At 47.5% G+C, this 19654-nt stretch overlaps 2 protein-coding genes across 3 annotated transcripts in view; both read right to left on the bottom strand.

Annotated features, from left to right (window-relative positions):
* SLC18A1 (solute carrier family 18 member A1) overlaps window positions 1-9602 on the bottom strand; it is a 37676-nt gene extending 28074 nt beyond the window's left edge. Inside the window, exons 1-2 of one of the 2 annotated variants that reach the window (XM_083713618.1) lie at window positions 8836-9602; window positions 15-205 (exon numbers count right to left, since the gene is read on the bottom strand). In XM_083713618.1, the coding sequence (XP_083569744.1) occupies window positions 15-153 (139 nt within the window). In that variant the 5' untranslated portion in view covers window positions 154-205; window positions 8836-9602. Of the gene's footprint in view, window positions 1-14; window positions 206-3176; window positions 3605-8835 lie in introns of those variants that run through there. The other variant, XM_083713619.1, reaches the window with a different exon arrangement.
* Window positions 9603-13208: 3606 nt separating this feature from the next.
* The window catches only part of LOC310832997 (uncharacterized protein), a 46964-nt gene continuing 40518 nt past the window's right edge, over window positions 13209-19654 (bottom strand). The window contains exons 31-33 of the mRNA XM_083715356.1: window positions 19473-19562; window positions 15859-16412; window positions 13209-14537 (exon numbers count right to left, since the gene is read on the bottom strand). Coding sequence (XP_083571482.1) covers window positions 16231-16412; window positions 19473-19562 — 272 coding nt within the window. The 3' untranslated portion in view covers window positions 13209-14537; window positions 15859-16230. The remainder of the gene's footprint in view (window positions 14538-15858; window positions 16413-19472; window positions 19563-19654) is intronic.

The following is a 19654-nucleotide window of genomic DNA, read 5'->3' as shown; positions in this document are numbered from 1 at the left end:
AATGTGTCACCTACCCACAACTGTCAGCAGCATGTTGTCAACCAGCAGGGCAACAAACACAACCAGCAGCACTAACTTCCGGGATTCCCTCCCCTCCTTAAACCAGCTCCGCGGGGCACAATCCATTGGCAACCTTGGGGAAAGCAGCGCCATCAGCTTCGAGGTGCACTTCGCCTGCTTCTCGGGGCTCTCAGTCCCCAGGTAGCTGTAAGAGGGGGGAAATGTTGCAAAACCTCTATCCAAACGCTTGGGCTTCAGAAGACCAACCAGGAGGATAAGATTCCAGTTCTCGAAAAGCACTTGCTGTATAACGGGTTTCCATGCTCATATTTATTCGTCTTTCTATGTGGGGTGGTTTATTTGCAAATATAAGAATCCATAAAAAGAGTGTTGGACTAAGTCACATTGATTTCAAAGCGTAAATGCTAGGAAACCTTTTTCAGCCTGAGGACCACATTTCCTCCTGAGCTAGCTTCTGGGGTAAAAATGGGTGGAGCAATGGAAGCGAATGTTATCTTCATGCAATAGACTGGTTTCTACACACACACACAAACACACACACACACACACACACAGAGAGAGAGAGAGAGAGAGAGAGAGAGAGAGAGAGAGAGAGAGAGAGACTCTTTGCATGCAGAGAGTCCCATTCTGCATCCAGGCTAGCAAGAAGCCTTTTCAGAGGAAACCTGCCAGCCAGACAAAAATGTCAAGGAAGGTGCATAGCAGGGTCAGTGGGGGGGCATGGCCTTCAGAGAGGATGTGTAGCCTGGGGAAAGGACCAGAAGGGCTACCTTCAAAGTTTCAAGGTGTTTATTGGCTCCAGACTCGAGACAAAGCTAAACTCTATTTTCTACTACATACAATTCTCCTGGTCTTCGAAGTAAAGATGCATATGTACAGATAGATCTGCTAACACTACCGACATGCTAGCTAACGCTGCTGTATGAAACCCACAGCTTCTTTCCCCGACTCAGACCATGACACACAAAGAGGGCAGTCTCAGGACATGATGAAAGAGACTATTACACCCATCTCTCTATGCACAGACATATCCCCTGAACTAATGGGAGTGGAAGTGGCTCAGCAAGTCATGCACTCAACCTCTCTGGCGTTGATATGGCAACCCAGTGCACCTGGCACCCTTGTCTCAGAGCCTCCAGACGTGGGGGATGTGCTCCTCAAGACATGAGACCAAGCACTGTGCAATTTAACCCATTCTTCACATTGCACCAGCAAGGCTGCAGTCCAGGGCTAGGCAGCTCTTTTGCCACCATACAGTGGATGGGCAATTGGGACTGCGGACCAGAGGATGTGGCAGTCAGTAACTGGTGATGGGTGGAACCTGGGGTCATTCACACATACATTCACTGGGAAGATGGGCCCAGGGAGAGAACTAAAAGGCAGAACCAAGTTTTGTGAATGTTTTCATGGGCAGAATGCACCCCCTTCCCAGTGCTTTTCCACCCAAGGGGCACTGAATTGTCTGTTGAAGTGGGGGAGGAAAATATAATCAAGGAAATGACTGTGATGGCTGGGAAGAAGGAAAGCCCAGAGAGAAAAAGAAAAAGAAAAATGGCACTTGTGGTAGTAGACATGGGGAAACAAAACCAGACAAAGGTATTGTCTGTTGGGTAGTGGGTGTACACCCCAAAGCCCTGCTTTAGCTGAAAGCTTTTTGAGAGTTTTTTTGGTTGCAGTGCTATTCTCCATAACAAACTAGTGGATTTTTAAAATCTGTTTATCTGTTTTTTCTATCTTTCTCGATAGGTAGGTAGATTTATATATATATTTACATTAAAATGGAAAATCAAGCTTAGAACAAAATCATCACAGAATACAGGCATGAAAGCAGAGGCAAAGGGGGAGGCAGAGACATCAGTAATACATTTCAGACTTATAATAGCATAGAAATTATAACAAGTCTATAAAAGTTAAAAGACCATTAACATGGATATCCTTTATTTTCCAAGGGGATGAGCTGCATTCCCAGTGAACCTTTGTTTGTAAAGTTGTGCATATATTCCTATTTCATTGTATTATCCACAGCGATTTTTCATTTTCAGAGTATCCTCCTTTTTTGGCTTCATCAATCAAAACAGCAGAACTTTTTAATATCCAAACACCAGATATTTTTATCCCCTGTTCAATTTATCTGTCAAAGATACCCACCTATTGCTTCAAACTGAATACAGTCTTATGAAAGAGTTCTGGAGGGCAAAACCTCATTGCTTTATTTCATATTTTAAAAAATAACAATGAGTGGATATTTATTATTGCTGCTTTGTCCTGGTAGTCTTCATTGCAACGTGGGATGCTTTCAGACTCATTTTTGGACAGTTGATATTTTGCTGTTAGGGTTCAGTTGCACACCAGGAAATTTAGGATGCAAAAGTAAAGTTGATTTAGCACTATGCACACATAAATCAGACTTTTGTAGTAAGTGACAGGAAGATGTATGGAAAAGTGTGGGATAATAATTGCTTGATATGGCATCAGATAGCCTCCCCCACAAACAAATCAGAATCAATGCTCGATAAATATCCATTATCATAAAATCTGCTCGCAGATTTTGTGCAAATAAATGCTCAATAAACAGGTTGTCTAGAAGTGACTCTGAAATCTCTTTAGCACCTAGCAGAGTCAAATGTAATTAAATCTGTACGATTCCTCCTGAACTCCATCATAAAGACTCTAATAAACTGTAGCCTCTGGGGCTTTAACATATTCTACTTTTTCCTCCCACTGCACCTTGTTTTGATTAACATCGAGTGCGAAGAAGAGTCCAGGAGAACTCACAGCCTTGCCTGATATTTCTGTGACATTTTGGCAGTCCCATTAAAGGTTATTTCCTATTGTATCTTTTAGGTTCTTTTTCTAATGGAGCAGCGCATCTAAGCTACCTGTATCTTTTTTAAAAAAATGAAAACGGTGTTCTGGTTTAAGGAACCATATGATTATCCAAATAGCATGTAACTTTCTAGTCATTTTATGTCAAGAGATCCTTCTCACTGAATTCAGTGGGGCTTAATCACTAGTAATCAAGCTTCAGATTACAGTCTAAATCATCTGCCTGCCTGTCTTTCCTGCTATCAAAGATAGGATTTGAAACTCTAGTTCCCTGCATCCGTCTCCAACTTGTTGCCCAGAAGTAAGAAAGGGAGAGTCCTTTTTCTTACCATTGCCGAGCGCATCACAGTCCACTCCTCTCCATGGTGCTGATGGCGGCACAGTGCTTTGAAAGTGTCCTTCCTGGTAAATTTATTAAAGCCTTTTATCTGGGGAGGATATGAGGATCCCTTGTCCAGGAAGATGCAAATGGAAGTTCAAATATGCTCCATTCAATCTGTCAGCTGCGTTTGCGTCAGAGGCAGGGGGACAGGGTGTGGACTGGAAAGGGCTGTAGAGATTATCTGCTGTACTGAGGCACCTGAAATCCACAGCTCTTTTTTTTAATTATCAGGATTTATCTCTTAGACTCATGTGCTCTGTTGTCACAGCCCAAGGAAGGTGAACAATGCAGGCCCCTTCTCCATGTGATAAAAGGTTGTTGCTCACCGTCAATGGACTCCATCACTTTTCCCAATACAGGCTTCCTCCTCTAGGTCTCCCATCAGAATATTCCCAGCAAGATCACTGAACTGAAGGGAGCTGGGAGATATTCCATATATATATATATATATATATATATATATATATATATATATAAAATATTTATTCAAATTTTAAAAATTACAAAAAAGAACAATAAAAAAGAAAAATAACAAAGACATAAAAAATACATACAAACAATTAAAAAAAACAAATCAGACCTTTACATAGCTTTCTTTCCTTTACTTATTTCCTTGACCTCCTCACACCTCCCTTTTTTGTATTCTAATTCAATTAGATGTTTCAGCAAATCCTTTCCAGCTTTGTTTTTATCCTAATAATTTATCTTAATATACTGTAGTTCTCGTCTTTCACCAATTAGTAAATCAATTTTAACCTAATCCTTTATATCATTTCTGCTAAAACCACATGACTTCATTCCAACAACCTTCTAACATTCCTTAATTTTGCAATGTTTCTGTAAATAAACTTTGAATTTTTTCCAATCTTCTTCCACCAACTCTTCACCTTGGTCTCAGATTCTGCCAGTCATTTCCGCCAGTTCCATATAGTCCATCACTTTCATCTGCCATTCTTGCTGGGTGGGTAAATCTTGTGTCTTCCAATACTTCTCGATGAGTATTCTTGCTGCTGTTGTTGCATACAGAGCTGGGAGATATTCCAACCTATCCTTTTTTTTTTCTGAGGCACCATCCATCAGCTCAAACCCACTTCTGACAGAGAAGCACATATACTGGAAGACAGCAATATCCAAGCAACAATGTGGCCCTGGAAAAGTGCCATTTAGGGCCAAAAAGGAGAGTCCTGAAGTCTTCAAGTCCAGCTCAACAGCACACATGGGCACGTCACGTCTAAGGATGGGAGAATTGGTGTTTTTAGTTTCTCTCAGTTTCTCATTTTTCTCTCTTGCTTTGTATTGTTTTAAAGTCCTCATGGAAAATCATCAGCAGTTTAGTGCAAAATTTCTCCTAATATATGCATTGCATTGTTTCAGAAAGTGAAGATTGATGGGTTTGCCTTTAAATGCAAACAACCAAACTTCTCCCCTATCTCCAATGTGACCTCTCTCACCCATGTACTCAGGGCCAGTCCTACCATTAGGCAAAGTGATGTGATCGTCTCAGGCAGTTGATGCAAGAGGGTAGCAGCAGCCCCTGCGTGTTCCTTCTAAGCCCTTCTGGCCAGTGGCATTGGAAGGGGGTGCGGGGGGGGTGCCATCTGCCCCGGGTGTCATCAGTGAGGGGGGTGACAAAATAGCCAACCAGCTGGGAGGCGGGGACACCACTTCCCCAGTGCCAGCACTCAGCTCCGAGCGCACTCTGCACCCACTTCCCGACACTACCATCCTGAACTGGGACCAGCTGGCACTGGCTTGGGGAGCTGGGGGGGGGGGGGCAAAGCCTGACTCCATCCCACTGGAGATGTGGGGCAGGGGTGAACTTGGGAGCAGAACATTCTGCAGGAAAACACAACATGCACAAACAGGCGCCCTGCAGCAGCGAGTGTCTTTCAAAACACAAGCAAAGCAACCAAGCCAGGTGACTTTCGTTTATGCCATGCCCTCCATGCCAAGCAGCCTTGCAAGGCTCGGATCTGGGGAGGGGGCAGCCAAAAGGGTGCAACACCCTCTGCTTAGTTCTGGGGTTGCTTCAGTGGTGGTGGGGGGGGGTTGGCTGCATGATGCCTTTGTTCTCTGCCACCTGCCCCGCCCCCTCCCATCCCAGGCGTGCTGTAGTCACGCTCCGCCACTGCTTCTGGCCACAGCCCTTTGTTGGAGGACAGAGTTTTGGATGGTGCACGGCCTGTCCTGTCCCACTGAAATTAATGAACAATCATTTCCATTGATTTCAATGGCACTACTCTGAGTAAAACTTAGTTGAATACCACCCATGATGCTGCTCATTACTAGTTAAGTAGCACACACAAAAAACACTCGGTTCTGGTGAAACACTGTCATTTTCCCACACTTGGATCACAGTACCAACCGTTGATGTCACATTTTCTCCAGTGAGAAATATTACTTTCTGAGAGCTTTGAAAATGCAATATCCCCACAGTGAAAATGCAATATCCTGCAGTGCGGTGGAGAAAGAGATGTGCCCACAGTGCAAAAGATGATAGACAAATATGTATACATATTGCTTAGTGAATTAATGGTTGCCAAAGGACCTAAGTCTCTACTCTTCTGAAGGAATAAACAAATAGCAACATTTATCTTGCGCAAGAATTGTCTGCGTGAACCGTAACAAGGGCAGTAGCCTGTAACTGTTATCTGCCACTGCAGCCTTTATTACTCAAATATTGGATTAGATACCAATCACAACTGGATGATAAGCCTCTGGAGAACAAACAACCTACTATAATTGGAGCAGCTTCTAAAAACACTGTACTTTGAAGTCTGCATTCTATCTGCCATTGTGAAAGGCTGAGTTGGGGGGAATTAAGTAAAGCAGGTAGGATCATTTGCAAAATAGGGGTGCACTAAAAGTATTGTATTGTTTGGTAGGGTATAGAAGCTGGAGTTCTCTCCTTGAGAAGCCTACATGGTGGGTGAATTAAAGAGTATTGTGGGGGAGGAAAGAGGACCAAAATCACTGTTTGCATCATTAAAGTTTCGTCCTGTATGCTTTGGTGGATATGGTTACATCAATCTTGTAAGCCAATATTACTGTTACCATACAAAATTACACTGTGTGTTTTGTACTTATGCTGGTTTTTTATGTTGCTGCCAAAAATGGTAATAAATAAAGTGTTTTGTGGAGGGGGGAACAGGCATCCAAGGATGAAAATCTAACATGAGAGATGTCATAGCTCAAGACTTCCTGGCACACATGCCCTTTGACGTGGAAGCTCTTCTAATAAATCTATGCCGCCTTAATAACATTCACATACAGAACGTGTAGCTCAAGCTAGAATTGGGTGTGCCTTTTAGTGTCATGTGTGAAAGCACTTGCCAAAGCAGTCAGAAACAAAAACTGTTTCTTCAAATTCTTCACCCTGTTCCCAAGCAGTGAGGGAATTTCACTTAATATTCTCCAGGGAGTATCGCATGTGAAGGGCATATCTTTAGCAAACAATATTGGGGACAATAGCACACATTCCTACTCTCTGCTGCATGGATGGGGTATCTGTGTGGCCAGGGTCCAGAACGATGGGAGTTGTAGTCCAACAACATCAGATGAGTCACATGTTCCCCATCCCTTTTCTACTAGATAGATTCAGAACCTTTCAATGGTTGCAGTTGAAACTGGAGGAGAACAAAAAAACCAAACACATTTTTCCAAAATCTTCATTCTGTTCCCAAGCAGGTTGCTGTTGTTGTTGTTGTTGTTGTTGTTGTTGTTGTTGTTGTTGTTGTTGTTGTTGTTGTAATATCATTTATATCCCACCCATCTGGGAAGCTTTTAATGTTAATAGGTTATTGTATTCTAGTGTTTTGTTTATTATTATTATTATTATTATTATTATTATTATTATTATTATTTGGGGGAATTGCACTCAATATTCTCCAGAGGAGACAAAGATTCTTGCATGGGAAGGGCTCCTCTTTAGCAAATGTAGTACACCTCAGAGTGGAATTCACTCTGGTCAGTGACTGAAACAAATTGATGGAGTCATTGATTGATTCAGCAGAGTGGAGCTAGCACACTGCACATGCTCAGGAGCACTGCCAAGCTCTATGATAATATATGATCTGTATATATATTCAGGTCCAGGGTTTAGGTCCCAGGCGCTCCCCGTGGAGCTCTGGCTGAAAACAGATGCCCCTTCTCCCCTCCCCTCCCGCCTCCGCTCAGCACCCTGGCCAGCTCCTTCTCCCGCCCGCTACTTCCGGGTCCTCCCCGCCGGCTCGCGGGAGGGGCGGGGCCGGAGAAGGAGGGAGGGAGGGAGGGCAGAGCCCGGCGAGGAGCGCCTATATGAGCGCCTGCGCAGTAGCGCTGCGGGCTATTCGAGGGATGGTGAGCGGAGTCGTGTCCGAGCTCAGTGAGTAGCGGCGCCGGGAGGCAGGTGGGGAGGGGAGAAGGGAGGGGGAACCGGTGCCTTCCGGCTCTGATCTCGTAAATAGATGTGTGCACTTATGGAATTTTTAGCTGGACATTAGTAGCCAATTATTATGAATAATAAGCTAAAGGTGAAGGAGCCCTGGACGGATTAAGTCCAGTTAAAGGCGACCATGGGGTGTGGCGCTCATCTCTCTTCAGGCGATTCCGTTTTTTTATAAAAAGAAGTTGCATTGATTTCAAGAAGGAAGGAACGGGTTGTTGCAGAAAACTCAGCTTTCCACCCCCGCCCCCTTAAAATAAAACTTTCCCATTGTGGGTTGGGGGGTGAGGGGCTTGAACTGCTTCCGTGTCCCTTCCCACGATTAGCAGAATAGCCGATGCAAAACAAGGGGAAGTCATAAGCATTTTCTTAATTTACAGACGGGGTACAGGTTGCAGAATTTTAGTTACCATGCACAGATTTTTTTTTCCCTTCAAGTAAGAACCCAACCTTGAAGGGCAGACTAGTCAAGAAAGGCTGCCCACAAATGTACAGATTTCGTATGGTGTTGTCATTGTTCCTTTCTGGGCTTCCAGCCTTCGAAGTACAGTGGTACCTCAGGTTAAGTACTTAATTCGTTTCGGAGGTCTGTTCTTAACCTGAAACTGTTCTTAACCTGAAGCACCACTTTAGCTAATGGGGCCTCCTGCTGCTGCCGCACTGCCGGAGCACAATTTCTGTTCCCATCCTGAAGCAAAGTTCTTAACCCGAGGTACTATTTCTGGGTTAGCAGAGTCTGTAACCTGAAGCGTATGTAACCTGAAATGTATGTAACCCGAGGTACCACTGTAGAACCAACCATTTCTTTCTGTCCTCGGCAGGATCCAGCTGTGCAGAATCTCAACAGCTAGCCAGCAACTGTGGCAACCCTAAGCCACCTTCCTCTCCATCCAGCTGTGCAGAGTGATGATTGGTTGGCCTTTCTTACGAAGCCCTTTCTCAACCCCTACTCAGACATGAAACTCACTGGATGATCTACCTTAGCCTAACCTACCTCACAGGATTGTTGTGAGGATGATATGGGGGGGGGGGGAGAGAACCATGTACACCACCTTGAGATCCTTGGAAGATAAAGGTGGTATATAAATGTAAGCAATAATAATAATAATAATAATAATAACCCCCATCAAGCTGTAGAGTGTTGATTGGCAGGCCTTTGTGGCAGTCAGCAAACCACACAGACCTTCTTGCGCAGAGCACTGTTTCGACTTCTTCCCAAACAGCCAGTTTATTTCTCTTTAAAAAGGCCCTGAACACAGGAAGTTGCCTCACTCTCCTGGTCCGTCTAGCTCAGTATTATGAGCTCTCCCGGGTTTCAGGCCAGGAATCTTTCTCAGCTCTGCCTGGAGATGCCAGTGAAGGTTGAACCTGGGACATCCTTCAGGCAAAGCAGAGGCTATTCCATTGAGAGCCCTTCCAATGAAATGAACCTTAACTGGATAAACATACTGTATAACTGAAGCTTGGGGTGGGCTGGGGGTAGATCAAAGCAAGTTCAAATGCCAGCGCTTCATTCAGGGCCTGGCATGTGCTCCAAAGGAAAAGTAAAGGTTGGAGGATCAGAGAATTGGAATGGGCCCAAAGGGCAATGTAATCCAACCGTCTGCAGTACAGAGACTGCAGGGTGAAAACACACTGGCTCTCCTTTTAATGGCTGCATTCTCTGTTTTGTGTCTGCAGAGCAATTATTATTCTGCTCACTAAATTATTGACTATGGCCAGTGAATACCCACTCTGCATATCTGCTCAATACACACACAAAACATAAATTCTGTTCTTGGGTCCATGAGTTGCAGCAGTGACACAGCCCTTGCTTGCTTCCCACATGGGATGTACCTGCACACCTTTTTACAAGTGGGCTTTTATTTTTAGGTTTTCCTTATCCACATTTACCTTTTGCCCCGCTCTTTCCAGGCACTGATCTGTGCTTTGACACACCGTGTCTGAGCATGGTTTTTGCCCTGAGCTTTACCCACAAAACCCCGCTCTTTAAATCTGGATCAGAGCAAATGTCAATTCAGTTTTTCCTCAGATTGCTGTTTGCTTTACGATTGAGCTTTAAAGAGCAAGTTTTTGCAGAGAAAGCTCCCGAGCAAAAAGGGGGGGGGGGCATGGAGCTTTAAATCACAGACCGTTCCTGGAAAGAGAGGAGGAAGGGTCATGTGTATAAGCCCTTATATTGCACAGATGGACTTCAGAAAGTAAGGAACTGAACTGTGACTCTGTGGAAAGAGAAATGTTTGTGTGTTAGGGTTAACTGGCTGCCAGCTAATGTAGCCAAACCAGTGCAGCAGGGCGACTGCCTTCGTACAGGGCTGCCTGCCAAACCCTACTGTCTGCTGTCCACATTCGTTTCTGACTCACCTCTAGTCGTCACACCCAACTTGCTGCAACTTTAAGTCTCTGTTTCTCCAAGGATAGCTCGGGGAGTGCCTGACGCTTCCTAATGTCGCCATTCAAAGTTTCTGAAACTTCAGGGAGAATGCCTGAATATGGCGAACTGAAGTTTTTCATCCAGAAGGCTCAGAGTAAGGTGACTGGAGGTGGGATGACGATGAGTGGTCTGAGGGAGAAGAGGGAGAAGACTGGAAGGAGGAGGAGTTGGAAGCTGAAGGGTTAACAGGGTTTAGTAAGCAGGAAGAGAGCAGTTCAGAATCAGGGGCTGGAGAGGAGGTGAGGCAGACTGCTGAAGAAGCCAGGGAATCTCCCCTTCCTGCTGGGACCAGCTCCACCCCCCTGGAACATACAGAGAAATGAAGAGGTCAGAGCAGAGAGGGGCTGTGTGCAAGCAGTTTGTGACTGCTTGGGAAAGACCCTGGAGAGGAGGAGCCTTAGGAAGTTCTGGGAAGGCAGGGACCTCCTCGCAACTACTTTGTTGGAGCAAGACCTACTGGGAAGAGTTGCTGGGACCACTGGGACCACTAGGCCTGTGCCGTTTCGGTTTCTCGAATAAGGAGTTAACTTCACTGACACCGTGCTTTTCTTTGTTAGCTGACCTAATGCTTGACTCTAGCTCCTGACAGCTACTGCTTTTAAAACGGCAGCCCTAAGAACACCACCTGCCCCACGGCATGTGCTGGAGAGGTGTCAAGGTCAAACTGCAGCAGCTGCAGGTGGTGTGAAGCGGAGATGGGAACCTGCAAAGGAGTTTGTAGCCCTGACCTGACAGTTGCATGCAGCTGAAGGACGAAGCAGGAGGCAGAAACAGGGAGCGGGTGAGATAGGCGTCCGGAAGGCAGATGGCAGGGACTGGAAACCTGGAAGGGTAGCTTTTCGCCACAAGGGAAATGATATATAATGAGTTGAAAAAGGTATTTAAGTATACCTTCACTAAGAAACCAGAGGCCTTCCTTCTGGGTATGGTCGGCCAGAAGGTGCTAAAGAAGGACCGAACATTTTTTATGTATGCAACAACGGCAGCAAGGATACTCATCGCTAAGAGTTGGAAAACTCAAGATCTACCCACACTGGAAGAGTGGCAGATGCAGCTGATGGACTATATGCAACTGGCCAAGATGACTGGCAGAATCCGAGACCTGGGAGAAGAGAGGGTTGAAGAAGACTGGAAGAAATTTAAGATTTATTTACAAAAATATTGTAATTTGGTTGAATGTTAAGAAGGATGCTAGATCATAAATAATTGTCCACCACTGAATTAGATCTGAATTTGACGATAAGTGAGATTAAGGAAAATATAAATTTTTTGGAGAACTGCTAGATTCTATTTAAATGAGCGGATATAAGATTGTAAACAAGATGGTAATTTGCTTTAAAAAAAATTTTTTTTAACGATGTAAGTGGGAGCAGGAGACATGAGGGAGTCCAAAGAAATGATGAAATTATGTTATGATATAAGTAATGTTGTTTATTATTTATGCATTTGTATTCAAAAAACTTTAATAAATATTTATAACTTTAAAAAGGGTGCCCCTAGTTTGAATGGTGAGGCCAAATTTAGCTTGCTTTGCCTGAAAGGAAGTGAGGTGGCATCTTATCCCACCCTGCTGCACTCTGACCGCAGCAGGTGGCTCAGACTGAGGAAGTGCTGTGGGACCTGGGAGTAAGACACAGCAGGAAGTGAAGCAGGACTGGCTATCTGGGCCACAGTGTCCCTGTCCTGGTTTCAGCTGCTATATACAAGACTTCTGCTGCATGGATGCTGTTGGCTGGCCTACTGACAGCACCTCTGAGCATGTGCAAAGTGGACCGTGTTTTATTACTTTAAAACTTATCACATGGGAACACGCCTTCCCCAATACATTGACAATTAATTTTAGGGAAATTGCAAGAATGCACCACTTTTCCTGGCTCTGGGAAACATGGGAGCCTATTGTTTCCCAGGGTCAGATTATTTCCTCATGTAGCTCAGCGTTGCTTACTCTGCCTGGCAGTGATGTTTCTCAGCAGGAAGCAAATTTCCTTTTGCATCACCAGCTTTAGACGTACCTCTTTTCTGGCAACCAGTGAATAAAGTGAACTTCCACCCCAAGCATAGAATCCTAGGCAACTGTGCAGCAGACGGGTGGGAATGTGTGCAGAAGAGTAAGATTCTGTCTCTGGTTACCTATTTGGGGGAGCAGCCTTGCATGGGCTCAGCTGCAGGCTGAAAGGGGTCAGCAGCCTTCCAACCTCCAGGATGAAAAGGCAGCCATTTTGCGGTCATCATGGGAGGCATCCAGTAGCCACCTCTGTCTCTAGCACCAGACTAGGCGTAGCATCGACCCACATCCCCATCTAAGGAGCTGGGTGGCGCTGTGGTCTAAACCACAAAACCTAGGGCTTGCTGATCAGAAGGTCAGTAGTTCGAATCCCCACGAGAGGGTGAGCTCCTGTTGCTCAGTCCCAGCTCCTGCCAACCTAGCAGTTCGAAAGCGCATCGAAGTGCAAGTAGATAAATAGGCGGGAAGGTAAACGGCATTTCCGTGCGCTGCTCTGGTTCGCCAGAAGTGGCTTAGTCATGCTGGTCACGTGACCTGGAAGCCGTACGCCAACTCCCTCGGCCAATAAAGCAAGATGAGTGCCGCAACCCCAGAGTCAGTCACGACTGGACCTAATGGTCAGGGGTCCCTTTACCTTTACATGCCTGCCACATCCACCCTCTCCCCTCTATGTTTGTTCAGACCCTAAAGCTCTCCTAAGTGCAACAGAAACTTGTGCAGAGGTGAGTGCTGGCTCAGTCCTCTCTGTATCCTTCCCGTCCTGAGAAGCCAGCCCACCCAACCAGCCATCTCAGAGTCACAGATTTGGGTATGCCACAGGATTGGTTGCTGATCCCTGTGTTCGAACCCTACCTTTTGCTGTAGGCTTGCCGTTATTGGGCGAGTCACCCTTCCTCGGGGGCTTATGTGGCATCATCTCAGAACACTTGCTGTGCCACGCAAAGAGGACAAGTGCCAAGGAGGTTTCTTAAACTGAAGAGAATCAGGTCTCAGACGAAGGAGTTGGCCCAGCAGCTGATAGCTTTATAGGATGCGTAGGCAAACTAAGGTCCAGGGGCTGGATCCGGCCCAATCACCTTCTAATTCCAGCCTACGGATGGTCCGGGAATCAGTGTGCTTTTACATGAGTAGAATGTGTGCTTTTATTTAAAATGCATCTCTGGGTTATTAGTGGGGCATAGGAATTCGTGTGTTTTTTTTCCCTTTCAAAATATAGTCCAGCTCCCCACAAGGTCTGAGGGACAGTGGACCGGCCCCCTGCTGAAAAAGTTTGCTGACCCCTGCTTTAGAGCGCTAGCTGGAAGCTGATTGGCTCCCCCTGACCTCTGCTGTGCTAGCGGCTGCAAAACACACTCTAGCCAGTGATGGTGCTGACACGCAGCAGAGCAGAAGAAGGGTGCTCAGCACTGCCTCTGCCCACAGCTGCTGATGTCAACACTGCTCCAGCCACTTGCATTTCTGTTGGCAAGAACATGAAAAGAGCCCTGCAGGATCAGGCCAATGGGGACCCATTTTGTCCAGCATCCGTTCTCACCTTGGAAAACCCACAAGCAGGACCTGAGCACACAGGCCTTCTCCCCTCTTGTGGTTTCCACCAGCTGGTATTCAGAAGCATTTAGCGCCTCCCAACTGTGGAGGCAGAGCTTAGCCATCATGGCTCGTAGCCACCAATAGCCATGAATTTGTCTAACCATCTTTGAAAGTCATCTAGGTTGGTGGTCACCACTGCCTCCCAATGGAAGCGAGTTCCACAGTTTAGCTCTGTGCTGCACGAAGAAAATCTGTCTTTTGTCTGTCCTGAATCTTCCCACATTCAGCTTCATTTCTCTATCCTGGCTATAATTTCACAAACTTCTAGCATGTCACCTTTGACTCAAGGCTGGCTTGTGATCTTGGGCGTCACTGAGCTGGTGGGGGGTCACTTCTTCCTGGGTCAAAGGGTGGGGTAGGAGGAAAAGTCCAGAAGCCACTTCACTGCAAACCTGCCTCCTGTTTTCTAGCTGCACACTCACACTCTTACCCAAGGCTTTCTCACGTTCCCATCCAGGTAAACCCTCAATACCATCAACAAACCAGGAGTAACAGTGACCCACATCGCAGGGCCACAGCGTAACTACACCATAGAGACCGAGGGGGAGTCATCAAAACAGTGGCAGTTTGGAGGCGCAGCTTGGCTAGCGAGGACCGCGCTCTGCACGCCTTGCCAGGGCGCCTGGCCGGATGGACGACACCTTGAGGATCTTTGCTTGGGCCACCGCTAGCGAGCCGAAGAGGATGCAGATGCAGATGCTGGTTAAGAAGGTGGACGGGCCAATGAGCAGGAAGAAAGCATAATCTTTTACGTTCAGCCAGGGCTCCCGGCAGCGAGCAAAGGACTCGTTCCCAATGGCAGCGATGGGATGTTGGGTGAACTGTGTGGGGCGTTTGCAAGAGACAGAGTCCACCTCTGGAAAAGGGAGAGACACGGAGACTCAGGGCAAGGCTGTGGTTATTGCAGCAGTTGGGGGTGTTGGACCAGAGGATTGCTAACCAACAAGCACAAACCGGTTTAAGATCTTAAGCGCCTGCCAAAAGAATTAACGTGGATTGCTTGGAGGTTGCTTCTGCTAGGACCTTTTAGGGAGACCAAGGCACCTGCTGTTCTAAAGTTAGCCAGAAAAGAAATCAAAACAGCAGTTCCATGTGGTGCTTGACAAGATCCCATAACCTCCATAAAAGTTCATCAATTTGTCTTCCACATGATTAATTGCCAAACCGGAGATAGTTGTGACCCCCCTCCCCGGGTGTCTGGCGGGGAAGGAATCTAATTTAGAAATAAAGGTTGTATCCAATGTTAGTCCTACTCAGAGAAGACCTGCTGAAACTAATGTACAGTGGTACCTCGGGTTACATACGCTTCAGGTTACAGACTCCACTAACGCAGAAATAGTGCTTCAGGTTAAGAACTTTGCTTCAGGATGAGAACAGAAATCGTGCTCTGGCAGCGCGGCAGCAGGAGGCCCCATTAGCTAAAGTGGTGGTTCAGGTTAAGAACAGCTTCAGGTTATGTATGGACCTCTGGAGCAAATTAAGTACTTAACCTGAGGTACCACTGTACATGGCTAACTTAGGTTCATTTGTTCCAATGGGTCTGCTTTGAACTTTGTTGGATACAACCCTAAATGAACAAACAAATGGTTAGTCATTTCTAAAGGAGCTGATGGTGCTATAATAAAAGCCAGTTGCACCCACCACACACCATGTATTCTTTTTGGCAAGCTGCTTGGGAAACTGAATCCTCCCCCTAAAAAAAATTGTTATGGCTCCAATTTATTTATTTGTTTTGAGAAAATGTGTTCACAGACTTGTATTGCTGGAACTTTGAAGGGCAGCGGAGATAACAGGGGAAGAGAACTGAAAATAAAAATTTCAACCACTTTGAGGTTTTCTGCAATCAAGCAGTACAGTCAACTCTTATCTTACATGGGGGTTACATTTCAGGGATAGTGCATAAAGCCAAAATTGTGCAGAGTCAAAACACAGGTGCAGCAGCTGGTGGAATTGTCAACATCTTTTCCCCCCCAGATACCCATTTTTTAAAAAATGATTAATTATTTTTTTTTGCCAAGCGCATAAAGCTAAATGTGCAAAAGTTAAATGTGCCTACGTTGTGGGTCTACTGTATATAAATTTCATGAAATAAAACTATAAATAATGGTGATCGTTGCTGTTAAAGCCACCAGCTACAGGTGAGCTTTCCAACCCCTTCCCTGTTGAGTCCTGCTCACCTGGGACTTTCTCCACGTTGTCAGTGAGCCACTGGTAGAGGGGCTGGATGGCGCAGGTGCACCCCCAGGGGTTGTTGTGCAGCCTGAGGAAGTGCAAGGAAGGCAGGTTGCTGAAGAGGTCGGGCGAGAGTGAAACAAGCGCATTGCCCTGCAGAAACAGAGACTCGAGGTGGGGCAAGGACCTGAGCAGCTCTGGCTCCAGCGTCAAGAGCTTGTTGTTCCCCAGGTTCAGCATCCTCAGCCTCGGCACGGGGAGGAAAGTATTGGGTGGCAGGACAATCAGGTAGTTCCCACTCAGGTCCAGTTCCTGCAGCTCACTAAGGCCAGCCAGGGCCTGGGGGTGGATGACCCCGAGGATGTTGCTCCGAAGGCTCAGGTGGCGCAGGGCGCCCTGGACGACAAAGGTGCGGTTCTGGAGGGTAGCAATGCGGTTGTAGTCCAGCAGGACAGTGGTGGCATTGGCTGGAAGGTCCTCCGGTACCCAGCGCAGCTTGTGCTCCATGCAGTTGATTTCCCCAGAGGTACAGCTGCAAACAGCTGGGCAGGCAGAGCAGCTGGGGGATGGGTAGAGGAGGAGGAGGAGGAGGAGGGTGAAAGTGGCAAAGGTCTGAAGGCAACTGCAGCGGGTAAGGCTGGAGCCTGAGGGGAGGACCTGGCTTCTACCACACCAAGCCATGGAGCCTCCTCTTCATGCCCACCCTGACTCCTGGGCCAGGATTCACAGCTTGTGCCAAAAACCTCCCAACCCACCAGCCTTTCCCTGCAAAAGGAGGGCAATTCTCGGGCTCCCCTTCTTAGCAACTGCCCTTGCTCCAGCAGAGTCCTGCATGCCAGCCTTGCTTCTGCCCAGCTATTAACTTGGCTGCTCTTCTGGGTGCAGCTGATGATGGGTGGAGCTTTCGCTCTTCCTTAGCAAATATTTTAACAGGGCAGCCTTGCCTGCCAAGGGGCAAAGCCACAGCTTCCTCCTGGGCCCAGCCTGTCTCCTCCAAAAGAGCCACACCAGGCTGCCCTGGGATAGCCGGCTCCTGGCTTTGCCTGGCATCACCCCTCGGCTGCTGCTCTCAGGCTGCCCTGGCACATCATGCCAGGCAAGTTAACTGGTTTACTTATTAGTGTGCTTCACCCTGCCCTTCCTCCAAGGAGCTGCTCAGAGCGGCATTTCAGGCTCGCAGCAAGAAGCCTGTACGGTAAGGTCAGCCTTGAAACACAAGGAATAGTTATAGCTGAGGGGATTCACACCACAAGAGGTGGGTGACAGTCAGTTTGGGTGGCTTCAGGAGAAGGACTAAGCAAATTTGAAGAGGAGGAGGAATGATGCAACAACATGCTCATGAGGCTGGAACCAGGATTCCCAAGGGCCTTGCCTACGCTTGACTCCAGCTCCTGACAGTCAGAGAGGGACTTGGCTGTCTGCTGCAGGGGACAGGACGATGGAGGAAGTGGATGAAAACTCTGACAAAGCAGCTTTTGTTCTGCCATAAGGCGGGCCAGCTACTGGCCCATTTCCAGTTGCACAAGAGGTGCCCCATGGACTGCAGATGCTAACAGCCATGGGGGGGAGGGGGTGCTTCTGAATAGCCGTTGCTGGAAGCCAAAGGAGAAGAGAGTTGCTCTTGCACACAGGTCCTGTTTGAGGGTTTCCCATTGAGGCATCTGGCTGGCCAACCGGAGTGGAAAGGTGCCACAACTCCCTCCCTCTTCAAATGGGACACCCAAATTTGCCACTTTGCCCTGAGCCCATCCATCCATGCAGCCAAGCTCCCAGTGGAAACAGGAACACCCAGGATGCAAGCCTCAAGTAGATAGGAGGGGACGAACCCCCCCCCCAACCTTTTATTGGCCCCTTCCTTCCTTCAGGATGCAGAAACAGCATCATGGGTATTTGGCATCATAGATGATTTTGGAGGAGTTTCCCCGGTCCCTTTCGTCTTCTGCGGTGAGGTTGAGGGAGTGCAGCACTTTGTACTGGACCATGGTGATGAGGGCCAGCTCTTCAGGATCTAGGCCGCTCATCAGGGTCACTTCTGGGGGATAGAGGAAAAGAAAGGACACTGGGTGGCTGGTTCCATACCTGCCGACTCCTCCATGCCCAGACCAACCCGAGGAGGGAGGAGGGTCCTGTGCTGGACCCCTTCCTGCCAGCACAAAGCTGTCAGCTGAAGAAGCATTTCAGCTACCCAAAGAGGGCTCCTTGCTGGGAGAGGCAGCATAGGGGAAGTACCATCTCTGCTGAAGACCTTCCTCTTCCAACAACACTTTCAGTTTGAGACTTTTTCCAATCTGCCTCTGCACTGGAAGCATTTTAAAATGTTTTGGGTAATGTTTTGTTACTCGCTGCCGCCCTGGTCATCTTTGGGAGGAAAGGCAAGATATACATTTATTAAACATAGAACTAAAGAGGAGGGGCGTGGCAGGGGCAGGAGGTGGAGCTACTGATACAAAGCACAATCCTAACTTTTAGGGCTGGTGCTCTGGAAAAAAGGAAGCAGCCAGCAACCAGTCAGACAAAACTAGCAAGGAAGTATCCCACGAGCCCCGTCAACAGGTAAGTGGCAAGGAGCTGTGCAGTTTAAGGAACTGGGCAGCAAGTGTATGGATCTGGTGTCACTGGACTTGTGCTGTACTAGCAGCCACAAGACACAGCCTGGCCACCTGCCGTGTCCCCCACCCACCCAAATAAGAGGTACCGGCTGCCAGAGGCCTCTGAGTGCTTCACCCTCTCCTCATCACCAAGTCCAAATTCAACAACACTTAACATTGCATCCATTGGGATCCTACTATAAACAGCAGGCCATGGACCTCTGCTCAGCTTGCCAGCACAGCCAGTAAAGTGTAAAGGTAAAGGTAAAGGTACCCCTGCCCATACGGGCCAGTCTTGACAGACTCTGGGGTTGTGCGCCCATCTCACTCAAGAGGCCAGGGGCCAGCGCTGTCCGGAGACACTTCCGGGTCACGTGGCCAGCGTGACATCGCTGCTCTGGCGAGCCAGAGCCGCACACGGAAACGCCGTTTACCTTCCCGCTGGTAAGCGGTCCCTATTTATCTACTTGCACCCGGAGGTGCTTTCGAACTGCTAGGTTGGCAGGCGCTGGGACCGAGCAGCAGGAGCGCACCCCACCGCAGGGATTCGAACCGCCGACCTTTCGATCGGCAAGTCCTAGGCGCTGAGGCTTTAACCCACAGCGCCACCTGCATCCCCTCCAGTAAAGTGTACAAATACACAAAACAAATAAATGAAGAAGAATGAAGCCTGGTAAGGCCGGTTTTCAGTGGCTCAGGCAGGTTTAGCAAAATACCTCTCCACATGCAAGGAAGCCAAGGTCTGGCAAGCAGCTCTGCTTCAGTGGGGAGCTTGGGCTTTGCAATGTTTATTTTTATTCTGTTTACCTTGCAGAAAGATTGAGGTCCTGCAAAGTGGCTTGTAAGGATATGCAGGACTCAAGACTATTTACGCCATGCCATGCCAAGGAATAACACACCAGGGATATTGTTTTAAGAAAGAAAGCTGTTATCCTTGGAAATCTAAGCCCAGAGACTGAGGGCCCAGAGAATGCGGAGGGTTTGCCCATGTGCTCCCAACCCAACTCACAGGACAGGGGCTCTTTGCTTACCAGTACAGGCAGGCAGACAGAGAGAGCAATTGCTCCAGGTTGTCATTTGCTGGCAGTCCTCCACACACGTCTGCACTGGGACACCACAGACTGCAACAAGAAAGGCCCCTTAGTTATTTGTCTCAGGCAAAACCTCAGACTCACCGCCTCCTCTTCCTACTCGGCAGGATGTAACTATGCAA

The sequence above is a fragment of the Podarcis gaigeae genome (assembly GCF_964106915.1).
Source record: "Podarcis gaigeae genome assembly, chromosome: 15".
Classification (NCBI taxonomy): Eukaryota; Metazoa; Chordata; class Lepidosauria; order Squamata; family Lacertidae; genus Podarcis; species Podarcis gaigeae.
This window is presented reverse-complemented; position numbering and strand designations above follow the sequence as displayed.